Source organism: Scaptodrosophila lebanonensis, unplaced genomic scaffold (assembly GCF_003285725.1).
Source record: "Scaptodrosophila lebanonensis strain 11010-0011.00,11010-0021.00 unplaced genomic scaffold, SlebRS2 tig00000161-arrow-arrow-pilon, whole genome shotgun sequence".
NCBI classification, from domain to species: domain Eukaryota; kingdom Metazoa; phylum Arthropoda; class Insecta; order Diptera; family Drosophilidae; genus Scaptodrosophila; species Scaptodrosophila lebanonensis.
Genome location: NW_022060597.1, coordinates 980375 through 1001193, shown reverse-complemented (window position 1 = coordinate 1001193; position 20819 = coordinate 980375). Strand labels below are relative to the sequence as shown.

The 20819-nt window shown below is 33.3% G+C and overlaps 1 protein-coding gene across 9 annotated transcripts in view; it reads left to right on the top strand.

Moving 5' to 3' along the window:
* The window catches only part of LOC115629642 (small conductance calcium-activated potassium channel protein), a 113543-nt gene that overhangs the window by 86992 nt on the left and 5732 nt on the right, over window positions 1-20819 (top strand). For 4 of the 9 annotated variants that reach the window (XM_030526144.1, XM_030526148.1, XM_030526149.1 and 1 more), the window contains 4 exons: window positions 2550-2555; window positions 7953-8269; window positions 9890-9994; window positions 18617-18752. In XM_030526144.1, coding sequence (XP_030382004.1) covers window positions 2550-2555; window positions 7953-8269; window positions 9890-9994; window positions 18617-18752 — 564 coding nt within the window. Of the gene's footprint in view, window positions 1-2549; window positions 2556-7952; window positions 8270-9889; window positions 9995-16174; window positions 16311-18616; window positions 18753-20819 lie in introns of all 9 variants that reach the window. The other 5 variants (XM_030526147.1, XM_030526145.1, XM_030526150.1 and 2 more) reach the window with 2 other exon arrangements.

Genomic DNA, 20819 nt, shown 5'->3' with positions numbered 1-20819 from the left:
TATCATTAATATTCATTAACATTCTTATTTAAAAAAAAAAGAAAAAAACATAAATTTATTGCAATAGGAAATCTTCAAATAGATGAACATTGTGCCAACAACTTTCATTCCGAAGACTAATTAGAAACTTCTTTAGAAGCAATGATCGTCCATTGTCCGTTAAGTCTATTTAGGCTTACAGCTGGCTTTCGATTCATTTTGTTTTTCGTTTGAATTCCAACAGTTTTAGCAGACTTTCTATTAAACAGCTAGCATTTTATTTCAATATTCTTTATGCAGAATTCTGATTTGGCTAGGAATGCACCAATCAAATGCAAATCGAATTTTCAACATACATATATATGTACTACATACATATATACTTATATGTATATGCTTTTGTTTTGGAAGCACCCATTTTTCAGAAATTCAGCATTGGCACAGACATTTTGTTGCCGGGTTCGTTGCCCAACATCCCAACTGCCCCATTCCCCATCAACGACATTGGCAAAAACCAGAAAGCGATTACATTGTACATATATGCAAGAATCATTCCATCACTTCTTTCTTCACCCACCTCTTCACACCTCTTCACCATCACTAACGGTCTGCTTTTAGCCTATTCTATGCCAACTACCAAGTAACCGAATGCTTTTGTTTTCTTCGTCGTTTTACACCTCGAGAAATAACTATTATATAATACCTGTATTCTACAGTACAGACAGCCAAAGATGTCTCCTTGCAAAAAAATTTCACTTCAACATATGTATGTACATTCTAGCTAGATCGAACTAATGAAGAGCAGAGAATACAAATAAGAAAGCGTATTAGAAAAGTTGATCAATATAGTGAGATCACTTTCTCCATTTCTTATATATATATCTATATTTATTAGTAAAATAATAATTATTTAATTCACGGATTAACTAAAAGTGCGTTTTTCCAATCCTATTCTGTTTGTCTGCGACTTATCGATGTTAAGTGCTTAATCGATAATCGAGATCGTAGCTAGACTAGTATTTAATATATACTTGTAGATAGACATAGTGCGACCAACTTATTAGAGATCCTTAAATGTTATGCTGTAGAAAAATTGATGATTAAATATTTTTAAAACTTTATAATAGTTCGGGAAGCTAAGTTATAGGAAGTTGGAAGTGTTTGTAGCATTTGTTTTAGGAACTATATAGCAGGCAGTTATATATATACATATATATATATATATATATCTAACGGCTCATCAGAAATCCTCATACTCTCCAATGTTTCTCATTCTTCAAAAGATATAAACGGCTTTCAGTACCATTTTGTATGTACAGCACGATCTATAATCTAAATAAAATATTTTGTTTTCAAATCTACTTGCATCTCTAATTGTGATTCAACTGCAATAACATTTACAAAAACTATTAGTTTATAAAAAGTGTTCGCATGAGTAAATGGTGTACTAACTTAGAATAGAGCATGACGGGTGTTTCATTTTGATTTGTTTTTTTACCATCTACTACTACTATATACTCTATATGTTGGATAATAATGGCATGTAAACATAATAATAATGATAATAATATATTTTGAAACATGAAACACAAACACATAACGAACAGTACCTCCTACTTATATACTCGTATACTACCAAATTACAAGTAGTCAGCAATTTGGCAAAAAGTGTAACGAATACAATATATATGTAATACGTATATACATATATGCTACAAGTATAGTACAACTACACAGCATGCACATATCCGAAAGGGAGCAAATACGGCTATATACATACTATATGTATATGTACATACAAGTATATATTCAGCTCAGTTCGGTTCGGTTTGCATAACTGTTTGTTAAAATTCTTGGACAATGTCGGAACAGGAATGTACATATATATGTACATACATACATACTACTTATGTATAACAGACTGATATCAATTGTTAGGTGTTTACAGCATAAGTATAAGCTTCAGTGCGTGTTTTTGTGTAATGTACATATAAATAAATAAATACATACATGCATTTATTGTACATAGAAAGGTCCCGTGTGTGCGTGTCTTTATATGTATGTGCGTGTGTGTGAGTGTGTGTATGTGAGAGAGAGAGAGAGAGAGAGAGAGAGACTCAAAATTATGTGTCACATGTTTGTATGTATTGTGCAATGGCAATGGCAGTGCACAGAATTCGAATTTGTTCATCTATTCAACTCTATTCGTATCTCTCATATGCATTCAAGCATTCATTTCGTCCATCGGATCAGTCAGTTAGGGATATCATTCAATTGAATGTTTGTTCAATCAGTCAATCAGTCAATCAGTCAGTCAGTCAGTAAGTCAGTCAGTCAATCCAGCAGCCAATCAATCGACAATCAATCGACAATCAATCAATCAATCAGAAGACTCAGACATTCCTTCGTCGCTCATTTTTCGTACTCTTCACACTTTTGTTCTCAACAATCTTATTATAATAATTATAATAATAATAATATAATTATAATTCCGACTAAATGTTCCCCTCTTAATGTTGATGTTTAAAGTAAAATTTTAATATGTAATTACCTTCCATTATGCTTTGCAGAATTCAGTAAGTAATACTTATAATATACATCATAAATATTTGTGAGTAAATCCTACATGCATAGTGTTATGTACCATATATGGAAACAACAACATTCATAGAGTAGCTTGAACAAAAAAAAAAAACCAAACAAAAATATTTTTTTATGCATACTCGTACATATTCGTATATAGAAGTTTTTTTTATCAAATCAAAAAAAAATGTACAACAATGCCTACTGAAGCCAATGTAGAAATACTACCAATAACAACAACAACAATAACAACAGCTACAAAAAACAAAAACAACAACAGCAACAACATAAACAGCAACAATAACAACCAAACGCAAAAAGTTTATGTATTTTTTTTTTTTTTTTGAAATTTTCAAATTCAAAATTGATGTATAGTTGAAGTCGCGTTTCTTGTACTTACATATGTATATACATTTTATGTATGTATGTATTTGTATAAAGAGCAAATCAAATTCAATTTGTTTTGGCTAGAAATTAACAACAAAAGCAATCCACGCATCAACTTAGCTGCAGTATTTAAACAACAACAACTACAACAACAAAATGGCAATCGCTTGCTGAAGACCATCACCAACAACAATATGCCCGTGGCTTAGTTTGCACATCAATCATAATTCACCACCGCGCGACTAACTCACCAACTCACCACCCACTGATACACTAATTCAACCACTCACTGATTCAATTACATACATATTCACTCGTTTTTTCTTTATTTTTTTCCTCCTGGTAATTTATTATTAATTTCCTTTTTCAAATCATCAGTCGTCTCTTTCAATTCATCGCTCATTCCATAATCCAGCATCTAACGAAACGAAAGCAGTTTGTCAAAAGCCTCGCGCATCTCAATCAATCAATCAGTCAGTCAATCAATCAGTTATAAAATCGTACTTCATCAACCTTTGCCATGCGTGGATAGAAACGTTGCAATGGTCTCTCAAGAACGACATTTTTCCAATCAATTCCAATTCAATACTCAAATCTGAATCAGAATCAGAATTTGCCTTATACTACCAGTTGCTATTTGAAGGCATTATTTACGGGTACTTATCCGATCATTTCGATATTGAAGACCGTTCTTGACGCCATGCGCTCTTAAAAAAGAAGAAAAACAAAACGAAACAAAAACATTCGAATTGAATCGATTAATGATTTATCAATAAATGGCTCATATGTGATAACAATTCGAGGCATAGTGTACAAAATAAATATAACATAACATAGTACTACTAGCTTGCTCAGCTTCTTGTGTATACATACCAGCATATATAATCGTACATGCATTCTAGCTTACATACTCGTACCAATACTCGCAATATACATACATATATACTCGTATATACTCTCGAACATAGTACATTTGAATACCATTTGCTGCCGCACCGACTACATTGAATCATTCACTCGTAAGTGCAATTGCCTAACTCAATGTTGTAAATACTATTACTACTACTACTACTACTACTACTACTATTTGCTAACAAACATACTCGTACATATGTTAATTAGAATTGTGCTTCTTTGAATTACTGTTAGTGTGTACTAAATTAGTTTGTGGTACCACGTCTAATCAAACCCATAGGAACATTCATTCATTAAATCACTCGCCAACATACCGATGCTTGCTGGAACATGCATTACATTTTAGAATAACATCTACATCTACTAGACTAGGACTAGACCATAGCGTTGGGGATATGTTACGCTTTTTCTAGCAATGTGCGCAGCGTTACGAAGAACTAAAAACTAAATCAATGTTCCCAGTTCTCAGTAACTGTTTGGTGAAAATCTACAATGCTACTAAGCCAATTACCGTTTGAATGGAGTGACCAGACACAATTAAATTTATATCAGGGGCCGCAAATACTTGTAATGATTATTGTGTTTTTTTGAAGCGAAAAAATCTTTCCCTTATAGTAGAGAATTATATGAAAATCTTTCTATCTATGCATATTCACAATAATTAAAAAATTTAAATTTTAATTCATTCTCTTATGATATGGTGATTAATTTTGAGTTAAGTCTGACAACTAAGCCAATAATCCATATTTTTCAGCAAATTTTTATTTTTTATTAAAAATAAAACATGTAATTTTTCCTTTTTTGTTGGGAACAAGGACCAAATTTATATATATCAATGGATTAATGATTTAAAAAAAAAACTTAAAATTGGTTGACTTGTAAAGTATAACTGAAAATTCATCATTATATATATATAAAAGAATGAATAAATTGTCATTGCACTGTAGTTTTTATAATTATTATATAATTACAATGATTATTATGGTTATAATTACTACAGTCCCTGATTTCTATACGCTGTAAAAGTTACAGCTCACTTTTCGATTTTGCTGGTTAACTAAAATAAATAGCAAAAGTAATCAAAAATGAATTCAAAGAACAATATACAAACATATACGAAGAGTTGGAATGGGAACAGACAAATTAAATTAAAAATAGTCTACTTTTAGGGCTTACTTTTCGATTTCGCTAGCTTAAGGACATTTTCTGTTTAAATTAATTACAAAATTTAAAAACTAACTAACTGACAACAATTAAGTGCAAGAAATGGTTGAAAATCTTACATGCTCGATATTAAACGCATTCAATTATTGTGGAACTAGAGAGAGAGAAATGAGGAAAGCTAACTAAATTATTAAAATAAAATAAATATTTATTTCATAAATATTTTGAGAAATATATTAACTTTGTGGAACAAAACTAAAGGCAGATATTATGATTTATTTGTATATTGAAGATCTCGTATTTTGCACTAAAATCTTTAAATCACAATAAAGCCAAGTCAGCAGTTTTTTGTTAGTTAGGGGTCACCATAAAAGTATAACCATGAGTCGCAGCTGTAAATAGAAATGCAAAGAATAGACTAACGGCAATAGTTGGCAAAATTGTACAAATATATAGCAATGTTTGAGTGTTGTGGGATGCATTGACCTACTAAAGAGAATACATTAATAGGCCCACTGTACTATAACTTGTATAATTGCAGGAACAATTATGCCCACTTTTAATTATTAATTTTTTAAATTAGCTTTAAATTGCGAATGCAATTATAAACAAGTAAAAAAGCTAAAGTCGGGTGTCCCGACTTTTAAATACTCTGTACATATGTTTACAATAATTATAGAAAATAAAAAAAAATTAAGAAAATAAAAAAAAAAATTTGATCGATTTTACCTCTCTCGGTATTCGAACTCACGTAAAGGGTGTATAATTGCACATTTACATAGCAATTGCGTCTGTGTGAGTGTATGTATGCCTATGCGCATCAATTCGTGTCTGTGTAAGCATTTTCGCAGTCAACCAAACAGCAACATCAACAACAGCCGCGGGCAGCGCTTGAGCAGCGCTGCAGCAGCGCTGCATCAGCAAATATATTTATGGCTATAACTTCTTGTTAAATCGGTCTATAATAATGAAATTTGGCATACGGACACATAATAACTAACTGGGGGTATTTCCAAAGTTTTAGTTCGAAATTCCAAGAATTACGGGAGTTACGATTTGCGGGGTAGAGGGGGGAGGGAGGGGAATTCCAAAATATACATTTTCTGCGTATTCACATAAGGCATCTGGGACTAAAATTTGGTGTTCCTAGGTCTTATAGTCTCCGAGATATAGGCGATTATACGAATGGAAAATCGGGAAAACCCCCATAGGGGGGAAGTGGGGGGGAAAATCAAAAAAATAAAACAAACTCGTATAGAATACACACATAACGCATCTTCGTGCAAAATTTGGTGTCTCTATCTCTTATAGTCTCTGAGATCCAGGTGTTCATACGGACGGACAGACGGACAGACGGACAGACGGACAGACAGACAGACAGGGCTAGATCGACTCGTCTCGTCATGCTGATCAAGAATATATATACTTTGTGGGGTCTGCCACGCCTCCTTCTGCCTGTTACATTTTTCAGCTCCCGCAAACCTAATATACTCTTGTACATTTCATGTACAGAGTATAATATACACAGTATAACCAATCTATGTAGTGGAATTAGTTAATGTTTTAGTGATAGCAATAGAATGTTATATGCCTATTATTTTATGCTATACTATACATATATACTATATTGTATACATATGTACTCGTATGTATGTATGTGTGTCCGAAGTTGTTATGTAAATGCAATTTACTGAACAATTCATGTAGTGGCAAAGGTCATGGGCCGCCCCCTCTTTCCCCTTGCAAGTGTTGTGGTTTTTGAACTTTAACAATTAGTTTGAATGGTAAAATAATTAAAAATTAATTTCGAGCACACCGACAAAAACAAAAACAAAAAAAAAAAACAAAAAAAAAAAACAGAAACAGAAACAAAAACAAAAAGGTAAACAAAAATTGCCAAATGAAATGAAATGTGTTAATTACACGTAAACACGCACGCCGTCTACATAGCAGTACTTACACACCTATAAACACACACACACACACAGATACAGACACGCACGCACGTGAGAGCACTAAACCCCTTAATACGAGCATAGAACAGAGAACACGCCTGCCTGTGTAGTGCCAGCAGCAAAGACGATAAACGACGACAGCGGAACAACCGACGACGACGACGACGACGACGACCACAAGCTCGACACAAAAATCGGCATGGTCATCGAAAGATGCGGGCACTGGGCAACTGGGGAACCCCCAACCAGAATTGAAAGGAAGCTAACGTAACATTTGCTGCAATCAAGCTATCAAGCAATTGAATCAAGATGACGATTACCAGCAGGGTTCACCTTTTTTTCACCTTTCCATCGCTAAATGCTTGTATGCCCAAAAAACACACACACACACACACACACGCGCGCGCACACACAGAGAACACGAAACAAATGCACTTACACATACAACACACAGATACAAACACACAGATACAGATACAGATACACACGCCTTATATACATGTGCACACCTCATTGACGTTGTACTTATCAAATACTTAACCTCATGCTCGTATTTGAGTGTATTTCATTCTGTTAGTCGCAATATATATAAATATATATATGTATATATATATATTTATATAGAAATCAATAAATTTCCAATTATATTTAATAAATCATTTTTGATTCTCTTTTCTCTCTGCTCAATATATATGTCAACGAAAACAACAACAACAACAACAACATCAACATTGAAAACAACGCCGAAAATTAAAACGAAAATGAAAAAATAAAAATAAAAACAAAAACAAACAAAAAATTGGCCAACCAATCAACAACAATAATTATTATTATCAACACTGCCAACGCCGTCGCAATGTGTGTGAAAAAAATCAAAATATTAAAATAAATAAAAAAACGCAATTACAACGCTGATTGCTTGTGTGAATCCAATGTATATATATATATATATGTATATACATTATATAGTTATTCATGATAGATAACTGCGCCGACGATTGGAGGATCGCAATGACATGGCAACGAATTAGTCAAATAGGGTTAGAACTTTTTATATGCGCTATACATCCAATTCCTGGTGAATACTATTTCCAGTGGACGACGAAATTGGCGAATAAGAACAAAACAATCGGAACCGAAATGGTTCCGTACGACGTAGCTTTATCACTACCTATGTTCCTTCGATTATATTTAATCTGCCGCGTTATGCTGCTTCATTCAAAGCTATTCACAGACGCATCATCACGGAGCATCGGCGCTCTCAATAGGATAAATTTTAATACCAGGTACGCATAAAACTCGATTATAACTCAATTTATAAATTATTCTATATACGTTTCTTATTAACCGTTCATGACCGAGTCGAACAAATCATAATGTTACTTCCCACTTACTTCTTCGTACAATTCGTTTAACTGTTTTATTTCCACGAGAACAGACCATGAAAACATTTAATCAAGTGAAAGAGTATTACTTTATTTACATACGAGTATGTCCCACAATTCCTGATTTTGAAATCAATGAACGCCTAAAAAAGGCATCTTTGACATTTTTAATTAATTTCGCAGATGTAAGATAATTTTTTTTTTAATTATTATTATTAAAGCAACAGTTTGTTTTAAAGTTATTTTTATTACGTTGTGAACTGGATTAAGATAGTTTGACATTTTTCTATATGAGACCACTCTTACAGAGTTTTAAGGCTGCAAGTAATATTTTAAATCATGCTTTATGCGATGATGGTAGCGCCGATTCGATTCGAACCCAGTCATATACTCAGAAACGAACTCACATTGTGGGATTCCTCATGAACACAACCACGAGATCTCAGCTTTGTTGTATTATGCAAAGACAAAAATATCACCGGATAAATAAATAATTTATATTACGAAACTAAGTAACGAATTATAACGTATTCATTATATCAGTTCCAAAGTAAAATAAGCTTATTACAGTAACTTATTTATTTGTATGTTCTCTCTTGTATCACAGCTACTTAACAAAACGTATTATATCCAAAATCAAGTGGTTCGATTACGACTTTAAATTAAGTAAATAACTAAATGCTTTAGTAAATTCTATTGCTTATTTCATGAAAAAAATTGACAACAATTTTTGATTTGTAGAAAATTGTTTCGTGATATTAGTATAAATATTTTTTGTTTTATCATCTGTCTTTATTATTAAAGACAATGCTTAAATTAAAGAAAGAGAAAAATATTACAAATCCAGTTTAGCTGATCAGCAGGTTAATGTATTATGTTTTAAACTTTAATTGTCAAAGTTCGATTTGAATCTGGCATTTTAAAACATTCGTAACTTTTAGCATTTTTGTTGTTTAGAGCGATTGTGAAACGTTTACAGATACAAAAACAATAACGCATTCAGTGGGAGTGGATATTTCAATGGATATTTCCATTTCTTTTATCTATTATGCCTTTTTTAAAAGCAAGTTAACACAACACTTTTTTTTTAGGAAATGATGATGATTTGTTAAGAAATGTAATTAATCATTGAAGCCATCTGAGCCGACCACTTTAAATGAAAACGAGTTGAAACATTTGACGATATATCAGGATATATTTGAAAGTTACATTTTTTGTGATTCCATTAAAAATAAGTTTAGGTTTCTAGGAAACTGGAGTGCAGCTATTCATACACAGCTGCAACAAATTTTTTTCATCTACCGAGCAATAACGATTACTTAATTCATTACGTTTTTTGTTTTTATGTTTCTTTTTTATTAAAAACTAAAACTACTACTACTAAGTACTTCCTGATGTGGCGGCTTAATCCAGTTGTGCAGCTGTTTTTATTTAAATAAACGATGTCTTTCTAAATGCTCCTAAAAACTAAGCACGTTTTCTACCCATTTAGCTAATATTTGATTTTGCAAATATTTCTAGATTCGTTTTAAAAACACTAATGACAATATGTCCGGGAACGGTTCTATTGGTCTTTATGGTCTCGCTGTGGATTATTGCCTCGTGGACGCTACGGCAGTGCGAAAGGTAATGCAATTATCCATAATATTTCTATAGTTGTATACAAATTTGATTCTTACATGGAATTATACTTTGAGTTATTTTCTTTTGGTTTTTTTTTTCCTATTTTTTCGTTCTTGATTTTTGGTTTGAAATTTGCGATTGCGTTTGGAAATGTTTTTTGAATTTGTTGTTTGTGTTTGTGTTTGTTTTCGTTTTGGTTCTCGTTTTTGGCCTTTCGTTACTTCTTACTCTGATTCAATGTATGCCACTAATACTTTGACATAACTACTATATACTAATTAATAATTTATGTACATAAATGTATGTGCTAAACATTACGTAATGTCTCAAAGTGTACGCTCAAACCTTTTCACATATGTATTTTCGTAGACGAGGCGTGAAGGATATCTGATATCTGAGCAAATGAGTAATATACATATATAAATATATCAATTATAAGTACCTACTATATCAATAAGGGGTTAGCACAGCTTGCAACCAACACACACCCACACACCCACACACCTACACACACTCACACAGAAACATATACACGCACACATGTACACCCATTTGCTTGTCCTAAAAGTTGAACTCATAATTCGAGCATTCAAACATATACATATATCTAATTTATTAATCCACCTATATATGCATAGAAAATATTACATCACCATCACAGTCCACCTACCCACCTTTTTGGCCCAATAACCAAATAACCACAACCACAACCACAGCCACAGTCCAAACAATCAAACAGCCGAATGCACACAATGTCATACTCGTACTTATATCGAACGATTATGCTGCATGCGTTTGAATTTACAATTTCTCTTTTTGTTTTTTTTTTTTTTTTTACAAATTTCAATAAGAGTTTCACATTTGAATTCGCTTGTTTTTGTCCGATTGCTCCTATTTCTTCTAACATCTACTATTACATTGCTACCTCTACCTGTGTTTTGTTTGTATGTATGTATGTGTATGTACATTATATCGTACTCGTACTTTGCCTGGTTCCGGTAAGCCTGTAAGCCGTAGCTGACAGTGTGATTGAGTTGAAAAACATGTTTTTTGAATATATATATGTATACCACTCGTATCTACGTATGTATGTATTGTATGTCTGTATGTATACGAAGATGAACAAATAAAGAAAAAAAAACCAACAATACTCTATTCAAACGATTACATCTTTTGGAACCCACTCCCGCTTCCATTCTCTCCCAACCCTTTCCCATCCCATGCCTTGAGCGGCAACTCGGGAGATGAATGCACTGCCATTACTTTTGGCTGATGGATTGCGAATATTGGCATACATAGTTGTTTGGGAACTGTTTGACTCTTAGCTTTTTGGGGTAAACTACAACAATATCTATACTTCCACACTTTTCTCACCATTAGCATTATCCGAATGATATACTTGTATTGTATGTGTGTATGTTGTTGACAATATTTACTCGTATGTGTAACTTTTCATCCTTTCTACTTTAAATGTTTTGCTTTTTTTCCCCCTCTACTTGTATGTGTGAATTTGCATCACATTTAAATTTTTGATTTTTACCTTGCCTTGTCCTTCTCATCTTTATTTTTCTGTAAAGTAGCGCTCGTTCTTGACTATAACTTTCATTTTCTATGTTTGAAGCAGCTGCTATAATTCCTTTTCGATCGATCTGCATTGTCCTTAAATTTCACTTGAAACTGTGTCAGCATTGGAGCCATCTCTCTCTCTCTCTATTTCTCCTTCTCAATATCTCGCTGTCTCCCTTATATATATTTTTAAACTGCTTCCCCTTTGACTTCCATGTGCTTGCAAGCACTCACATATTTTTTGCAATATGCAGTACGTACTGTTTTGGTTACCCCCCCACCATCCACCACCCTGTCACCCAGCCACCCCGATAAAGTCTCCTAAAAAAATATAAACTAAAGACATGCCTTCGTATATATATATACTATATAATATTGTATTTTTATTTGATTCAATTGTTAAGTTCATTTGTTGTATTTAGAGCAGCTCTAAGCTTTTTTTATTCTTTAAAAAAGAAACAATTATGTGTATATTTATTTAAATTAAGCTTAAAGTGTGGATTGAACTACGCCTGCATTGCTCGTAGATCATAAAACGTAATGTTTAATACAAATCGGTTTAGGCCTTTCTTTGCAAAGAGAATTTCAAACCAACCAATTACCAGAAATAGTAAATGACATTGCTCGCCCTTATCGTTGAGATGATGAATGAAATGAGAAGAGCTTTGACGGTGAAATGAAGATAAGAAACAGATGACGATGAAGATAAAGATTTGATGATGATGATAACGATGATGGGATGATGAGATGATGGTGTTAAATTGTTACACATTTATGCATTTCACAATGGAGTTTGGCCCCAAAACATTGTCTGTTGATCTGTAACGTACATACTTAGGTATATATAATATATATATAAGTACCTCTATTTGTAATGAGTAATATGCCGCCTATCTGTATCAGTTTTTGTATGTACGTGTGTATGTGTATGGACACACAAGCCCACATGTATGTATGTATGTTGGAGTACATATTACTTGTGCCTAAGTATAAAGACATATGAGAGCCAAACCCCAGCCGCCCACAACGAGATCTGTTAAGAGATATTTCTGCTGCGCGTGTTTCTCTACTCCGCTTCACACTCCTCTCCGCTTCTTGTTGTCTGTGCCTAGACACACAGAGCACACAAGCCCCAGTCCCAGCCGTAGCCCCACCCCGGCACCAGCCCTGTGACGCGCAGCTCTTGACAAATGTCCCTTAACGGATGCCATACTTTATAATACTCGGAATGAAAAAAAAACAAGCAAACAAAAAAAAAAAGAAAAGAAAATGGAAAAGAAACAAACAAATGCAAATACAACTAAAACTACAACAAATAAAGATAAAGCTAATGCGTATACATATAGTATTGTGTATTCGTATCCCTTCATACTATTTGTCGGTCTTCTGGTTTTGTTGTGTTATGGTTTCTCCGTTATCCGTTATCCGTTCTCCATTTCCTCATTTCAGTTGTTTATCTCTGTTCTGTAACCGGTGATTATCATCATCTCTGGCATATGCGAATATACAACCATGTATATATTGTATATGTGTGCGTACTTGGATTTGTTTTTGTGTTTAGCTAAAAAACAAAACAAAAAACCAAAATTTATTTTGTTTATGAAATCATACTATTATTGGTGTAATCTCTGTAAACGTTTTCAAGTACTTACTCATACATACTCGTATATACCTTACTTACTTACTCGTACGAACGAATTTTGTTTCTTTTCGAATATATTGATGTCCATTTATTTACTACTCAACAATTAAATAATTGTCTGTAATACTAATCTGACATACCTAATTAATTATATACCATATAACATATCTTTGATTTTTGAACAATGAAAAGAAACCTGTTTTTTTTTCTTTTGAATAAGTAATCGTATCGTTAGCTAAATTCTCGTTAATATTAACCATAACTTGCTCTTACTTTTTATCTAGATATCTTTTGTTTCTCTTCCTTTTATTTTGACTTATTGGAGTTATTAGAAAAACAGGAAAAAATAGTGGAGCCCAATGTTGGGTTGAGATCTGTTAAGATTTTCCGATTTATAAGGGGTAAATGTGTACCACAGCGATCACATGCGTCCACATATATTTTTTAGATCGCAATCGAATATTGGTCTTACTATTGGATTGATTATTAAATTAAATTATAGATAACACAAATATGGAATGTGCGAAATGGGCAGAATTATTTAGTGATAGAAATATTTCTGTTTCTTGAAATGGTTAGCCAAGAAATGCTTATAGAATGGATCCACACAGCTTTCCACATCTTCTTCCGAGTAAATCGGCTTCTGATTGTTCCAAACGAACATAAAACGATTTCATAGCACTCAGACATTGAGAGAAGCAATTCCAATTTTAAGTTGCATACTTTTAGGCATCCTTTGAATCAACTGGGAGTCTTGACAGGAATCCATTTTTTAACAACTCTAAACTCTAACGCTAAAATGGGAACTAAACTGGAAACGATAGATTTCTTTTTTTTCGCATTTCAAAAAATATAAATCTTAAATAGGACTTTATGCCAAAGGAGGGGGAAAAAAATTGAAAAGAACCAATGTTCTTGTTATCCGTTTTTTTCTTCTTTTTAAATTACATTTCTTTTTTGTCGTATTTCCTTCTATGTGTTCTCATATACCAAAACATATTTTAATCTCGTATGTGTGTATGTATTATTCGAAATCAAAACATCTTAATCTATGACATTTTAGTAAATTGAAAGCAAGTGTAATTTTGCTCTGGGATCTAACCGCATGCTCATTGTTAAATTCAAAATATAATAATAATAATAATAATAAGTGAGAACTACTCGTACTACATACTTACTCGTATATGCAACAGAAACAGCAACAGCAACAGATACAAAACCAATACGCTAATACGATTCTAAATTAAAAGACACCGCCTAGACCACACACCATAGTCCCACACAAAATACTAAGTATTTATCGAATTGAAGCGAAACACATCTATAACGAGATCGAGTGTCGTTTTCTTGCTGACCAAAATCAACATTTAAAAACGCAAATAGAGACATTTAGAAGCGCTTGTCCACAACACAACTCTGCATATTCTGTACACACCTCCTATATACAGCTTACAACAATAACAACAACACTAGTAACAACAACTATATAGCAGACTCGTAAGCTACACATACTTATGTATACATACTACCGCCTGTCTGCCGACTTACTTACTTTAACTTACTAAGTAAGCAAGACAACATAGCATTTGTTTTAGTTGCTTCCTTGCTGCTTCCACCCCCCCCCCCCCCCCCCCCCCACAAAACCCTACCAGACCCCAACCCGTCACACTACTTCCTCCTCTACCTTAATAACATCCAGCTCCTTGTGCTCCTTTATCACGCAGCTCGCTTACATGTGCCATGCTTTTAAACTGCAATCCCCCGCTCCTCCGCTCGGGCATCAAAGTGACACGAGTGCCTCCGGGCGAGGCACAACGTCAACAACAATAACCCCTTCACCTTCAATTGAGCCTTTTAAGTCTGCCACTTGTGCAATGCTTTGTGCAGCATTTTGTTTCGCGATTGCGCTTTCCTGTTGCAGCTCCTTCCTTCCTTGCTTCCTCACTCTAAGCACCTGTAAACTGTGTAAACTCGATCGAAAGAGAGAGGGAGAGAGAGGGGAATTCAGAGAGTGGGAGGAAGAGTTGCAAGCAACTGGAGCCCACCCCTATAGTATATATAGGCTATAGAACCACCCCACCCCACCCACACTTCGTCACACACCCACTTACGTTCTTTATGCCGTAGACAGCCAGGCAATTCAATTCAATCCAATCCAATCTATTCAGTCATGCCTTTCAAAGCTGCTTTCACATTTCGATCCCAATTAACAGACTATTAACAGAGAAAAGAAAAAAAATACCAACAACTAGCAACTTCATGTCATTGTATATACATATATATATCCCTATATATATATATCTATATATCTATATATTTATATATTCGAAATATTCGTACCCAGTATTCTATCCAGGACTTTAATTCGTTTCTACTGCTTTTCAGTTTGGTATTGTATTTGATTTGTTGTATATTTTTACTTATGTTTTACTTGTAATTTTTCGTAATTCTTTTATACATACAAAATTTTCTAAATATTTAACCAAAAAAAAAAACAAAAAAAAACCGAAAAAAAACATACAATTGTACTATTTATTTAAACAAAAAAAAAACCAAAAAGAAAGAATGAAAAAATGTTCACATAATTTCACATTTGTTTATTTGTTTACTCCACTTCTCACCCTACTTCTGTATCCACAAATTGCAAATGAAATTCTGAATACGCATACGAAACCGAACCCGAAACCGAAACCGAAATTCGAAACCAATAACTGATAAACCGATATACAATATACTACATGTGTATGTATGTATGTATCCGAAATGCAAAATGTAAATGCGAATGCAAAAATGCAAATATGCAATGCAACATATCAAAAATGTTGTCCATCGTGATGAACAAACGAAACGAAAAACCAATTTAAATTCAAATTGGAAAAAAAATAATAACAACAAATGCATATGTAAATTAAAAATTAAAAATTAAAAAAAAAAAACAATATAAAATTACGTACGTACGAACGATAATGAGAAAGGTTCCACGATGAGGAGCACGCGAATTTGCTTAACTCCATGTGGCTAACAGCCATCACATTTCTCTGTGTCGGCTATGGTGACATAGTGCCAAACACGTACTGTGGACGCGGTATAACGCTCACCTGCGGCATGGTGGTAAGTATATATACCAGAAATAATACCAGAATACCAGTATACCAGTATACCAGAATACCAGAACAGTAAACAGACGGAGAACAACAACTGTACTTACTTAACAATCGTTATCTGATCTATACTCTAAACCAATGTACATGCTCGTATATGTATGTATATGGATGTACTTACTATGTATAAGCATTATATGCCTATGTACATGTACTATACTATGTATGGGGAATCGTCGATGTAACGACATTGCACAAATGCAAAGGCACACTCACACACACACACACACACAGGCAACGCTATCAGCACGTTCTTGCTCGTTCGCTCGCTCGCTCGCTTGCTTGCTGGGCTCACATGGCGTATGCGTATTGCGTATTGCATATTACGTATACGCACCGCACGCACATGACTAAGCTGGCGTGTTGGCGGTTTGGCGTGCGTGAGCGTGTGCGTGTGCGTGTGCTTTTGTTGAGTGCGGTAAGTGGTGGTTGGTTTGAGTTCTTCGCGCAAAAAAGACAACAAAACGAAACAAAACAAAACAAAATAAAACAAAAAGAAGCGAACCAAGTAAGAAGGAATGGAATATTGGCGTTAAAATGTTAATGCCATGGTCATGGTTTGGCATTTGTTTTGATTAGCATTTTAGGGCATTGCGCGCGTTAGTTCATTCCATATATGAATTTTACACACATTGCCAATCTGTTGTAACTGTAACTCATCACTCACACACACACACCCACACACACCCACACACAACCACACCCAAACACGCATATGCCACAATAATAATAACAACAGTAACAGCATTTTTTTGTTGAATATAAGTATATACATACATTTGTCTCTCGCTGTAATATATATATTTGAACATAAACATACACATACATACATTATATATAGTTACATACATGTATATTATATATAGGTATATACACACACACACACATCACTTACACACCCACACCAGCGCGTCATCATGTATGTATACGTATATGTATGTATGTATTTATTACTATTCTCGTCTCTAAGTATCGGGGGGTATGGGTGTTTCTTCTTTTTTTTTTTTTTTTGGCAAACGTTTTAAGCTGCCAACAACTTTTGTTTTCCGATAACAATTGTGTGTGTGCCAGTGTATGTGCCAGTGTGTGCGTGTGTGTGTGAGAGAATCCTCTTTAGAATCGGAATCAGAATCAGAGCAGCAGCTACAAATCCTTGCTGACAGCTCTGATGGCAGTTGGCGAAAATGCCAAATATCTCTAACAAATTAACAATAGCATGTTTTGGGTGCGTGTGTGTGTGTGTGTGCGTGGGTGTTTGCACCAACAGCAACAACAACAACAACAACAGCAGGAGCTGGAGCAGGAGAAATAGCAAAAAGAAGAAGCTAAACTTGTTTCTGATTTTATCAAATGATTTCGCTCCGTTCCGTTGTTGTGCGTCCTCTCTTACCAACAATGTTTTTAAATCTCAATGCCACAGTGTTGTTGTGTTCTCACCTCGTTTGTTTGTTTGTTTGATTTTGTTTACCGTTATATACAATATAGTATATACACACCTCTGTATGTATAACCTGATTTTGTGCCATGCCCGTCATATGTTGACTAATTTTTTTGTATATTTTATCAGATGTATCTCATATACACACATACATATCTATCAATCTGTATCTATATATAATGAGTTATTTGTTATTATTACTTTCCATTGTTCCTATATATACTTATATATATACATATATATATATATACATACTACATATGGGCTGCTGCTTATATTTGTTGCAATTGACTCCCTTCTGTTCAGTTCAGTTCAGTTCTATTCTATTCTGTTCAGTTCTATATAGTTCAATATTTTTTATCTTTTTGCATTTCACACACACACACACCCACATATTTTTATATGTATGTGTGTGTGTGTGTGTGTGTGCGTTTTAAGTTCAATTTACTGATTATTTACATTTTCAATTAATTGTTTCTGTTTTCGTTTCTTTTCAATACTTATACGATTTCTTTTATGTTCGTTACTTTCTTTCGTACATTAAGCGAATCATACGATATTTTTCTCTATCTCTCTTTCCCTTTCATTTAACTAAAACAAAAAAAAAAAAAACAAAAAAAAAAAACAAAAATTTATAATAATAATGAAAAATAAAAACGAAAACGCTCTTCGATTCGTGTGTATTATTTCCCCCCTGAATAATCGCTATATTATCAACTATATCGACAACAACTACAACAAAACCGCCTTGAAAAATAACCAAACTCTAAACAATATGACAATATATTGAACACTAATCATAAATGAATAAACAACAGATTTCATGACGAAGAACATGCGAATCTTTTGAATGCAATGTGGCTGATAGCGATTACATTTTTGAGTGTTGGTTTCGGTGATATTGTTCCGAATACGTACTGTGGACGTGGTATCGCTGTCAGTACAGGAATAATGGTGAGTCTTTACAGTCTATAACAAAGATGAAAAAAAAAACAAAACCAAATCCAAATCCAAAAAAAAACCAAAAATAAATTAAACAAACCAAATATATGTTATGTATTTGAATTGCACACACATCCAAATCGATTTACTCGTACCTAACCATTCTCTACGAATCTCTACAATCTACAGCTTTTACCAACTCATAAGAATCAACCAAAACCGCAACGAATATTACAAATTCATGTGTAAATATTAACATACTCGTAACTTTAAACTCGTATGTCCTCCCTAACTACTCGTATGCGAAACTCGCAATTTAATAATCCTAAAGAATAATGCGAAAAAGGCAAATTGACAAAAACATATTTCACTACTTTTTTTTTGCTTTACTTCATCAAATGGCTTCTCTTCAACCGTACTTTCCAAATAATGCTGCGAGTCAGGCCGCAAAAAACCCAATTTCAAAAATCTTTCATAACTATAAGCTTTTAAAAGAACCATCAAAAGCTGTGTTTTTGATTCGGGAATGGAATATTATTATAGAGTCTTTTGCCAAATTGTAGCGAAAGCAGAGTTTTGAGTTCGGAAATAGAATATTTAAATTGAATATTTTGCCAGACTATAGTTTTAATGAGTTGTAGTTACTATCTACAAATAATCTCAAAAGTTTTGGACAATACTTGTATTGTCTATGAATATTAATTTTCAATCCATCTCAGAAAGAAATGCAGAGTTTTTGGTTTGGGCTTATTATCTTCAACAATGCAGAAACAGTTTGTGGGATATTTGTAAATAGAATGTTGTAAAATTAAATTACACTGCAAAGAAATGGAAAACTCTGAGCTAACGTTTCAAAGCGATTGAGGTTTCACTTATTAACGAAAAAATAAATAAATAAATAAATAAAGACGAATGCCATATCACAAAGCTCACACTCTTCCAGTAAAAGCATCGCAGTAAGGGAGAAACGTTATGGCATTGAAGGGGTCACCAAATCTTTAGAGGTCACATAGCATAGTTTCTCTATAGTTCAAAAGATACCAAAATAGATGAGAAGACATAAATAAAAATGGAAAATATTGAACTTTTCTGCAATTGTGTAGACTTTTCCGTTTTCTCTCACTTCTAATTTCTCTTGCTCTGCCTCCACTTTGTTTTTTTTTGTTTAACTCTCTCTGATTCTTCTCTATGCCTGCGCTTTCTCTATTTCTAATGGCTAAATCTAATATCCTTAGAGCCGATTCTCTTGAAATATATTTTAAAAACAAATATCTTTATAATTTGTAACTCGTAGCGCCGTTCTATATAATTGGGACTGTCATACAAAATCAACGTCAGATCTGAATTGTGTTTATGATTTCGAACATTCGTTTTTTTTATTTAATCGTTATGTATGTGTGTATGTATCTGCCAGACACCTCTTACTGTTGTAATACATAGACATGTACATCGCAAAACGCATAAATTCCCCCAACTCTAGTACTCTAATATATGAATATTAATAATCTAAAAAAAATTGATAAACATATTTACATTACTTACTCTATTAAAATATCAAAATACATATATACATACTACTAAATCATTCTAATCTCTAATGCTACTGCTACTCATTAAATCAATCATGCATATATACTTATATAGTCTATATAGTGTCAGTCCCATCGATTAATACATCAAAAAAAGAGGCAAACAGATTGAAAAAATGATAAATAACATTGATAATGTGTTAATGTTAATGTGTTAATGTTAATGCTACCAATGCACAATATATACTTGGATATATATATATGCATATATATATACTCGTATTAAGGGCAACAACCTGTTCTGGACAATAACAACAACAACAAAAACAACGAACTGTCATTTCTAAGCATATATTCCAACAACAATACTTAACTGGCATTATTCAACGATCGAATAAGTTGCCGAGCTGCTGCTTCGGCCGCTTGGGCTGTTGCTCCCACCCGAGGCTCTATATATAACATACTTATGTATATTATATATGTATGTATATATATATATATATATATATATATATATATATATATATATATATATATATACATACATACA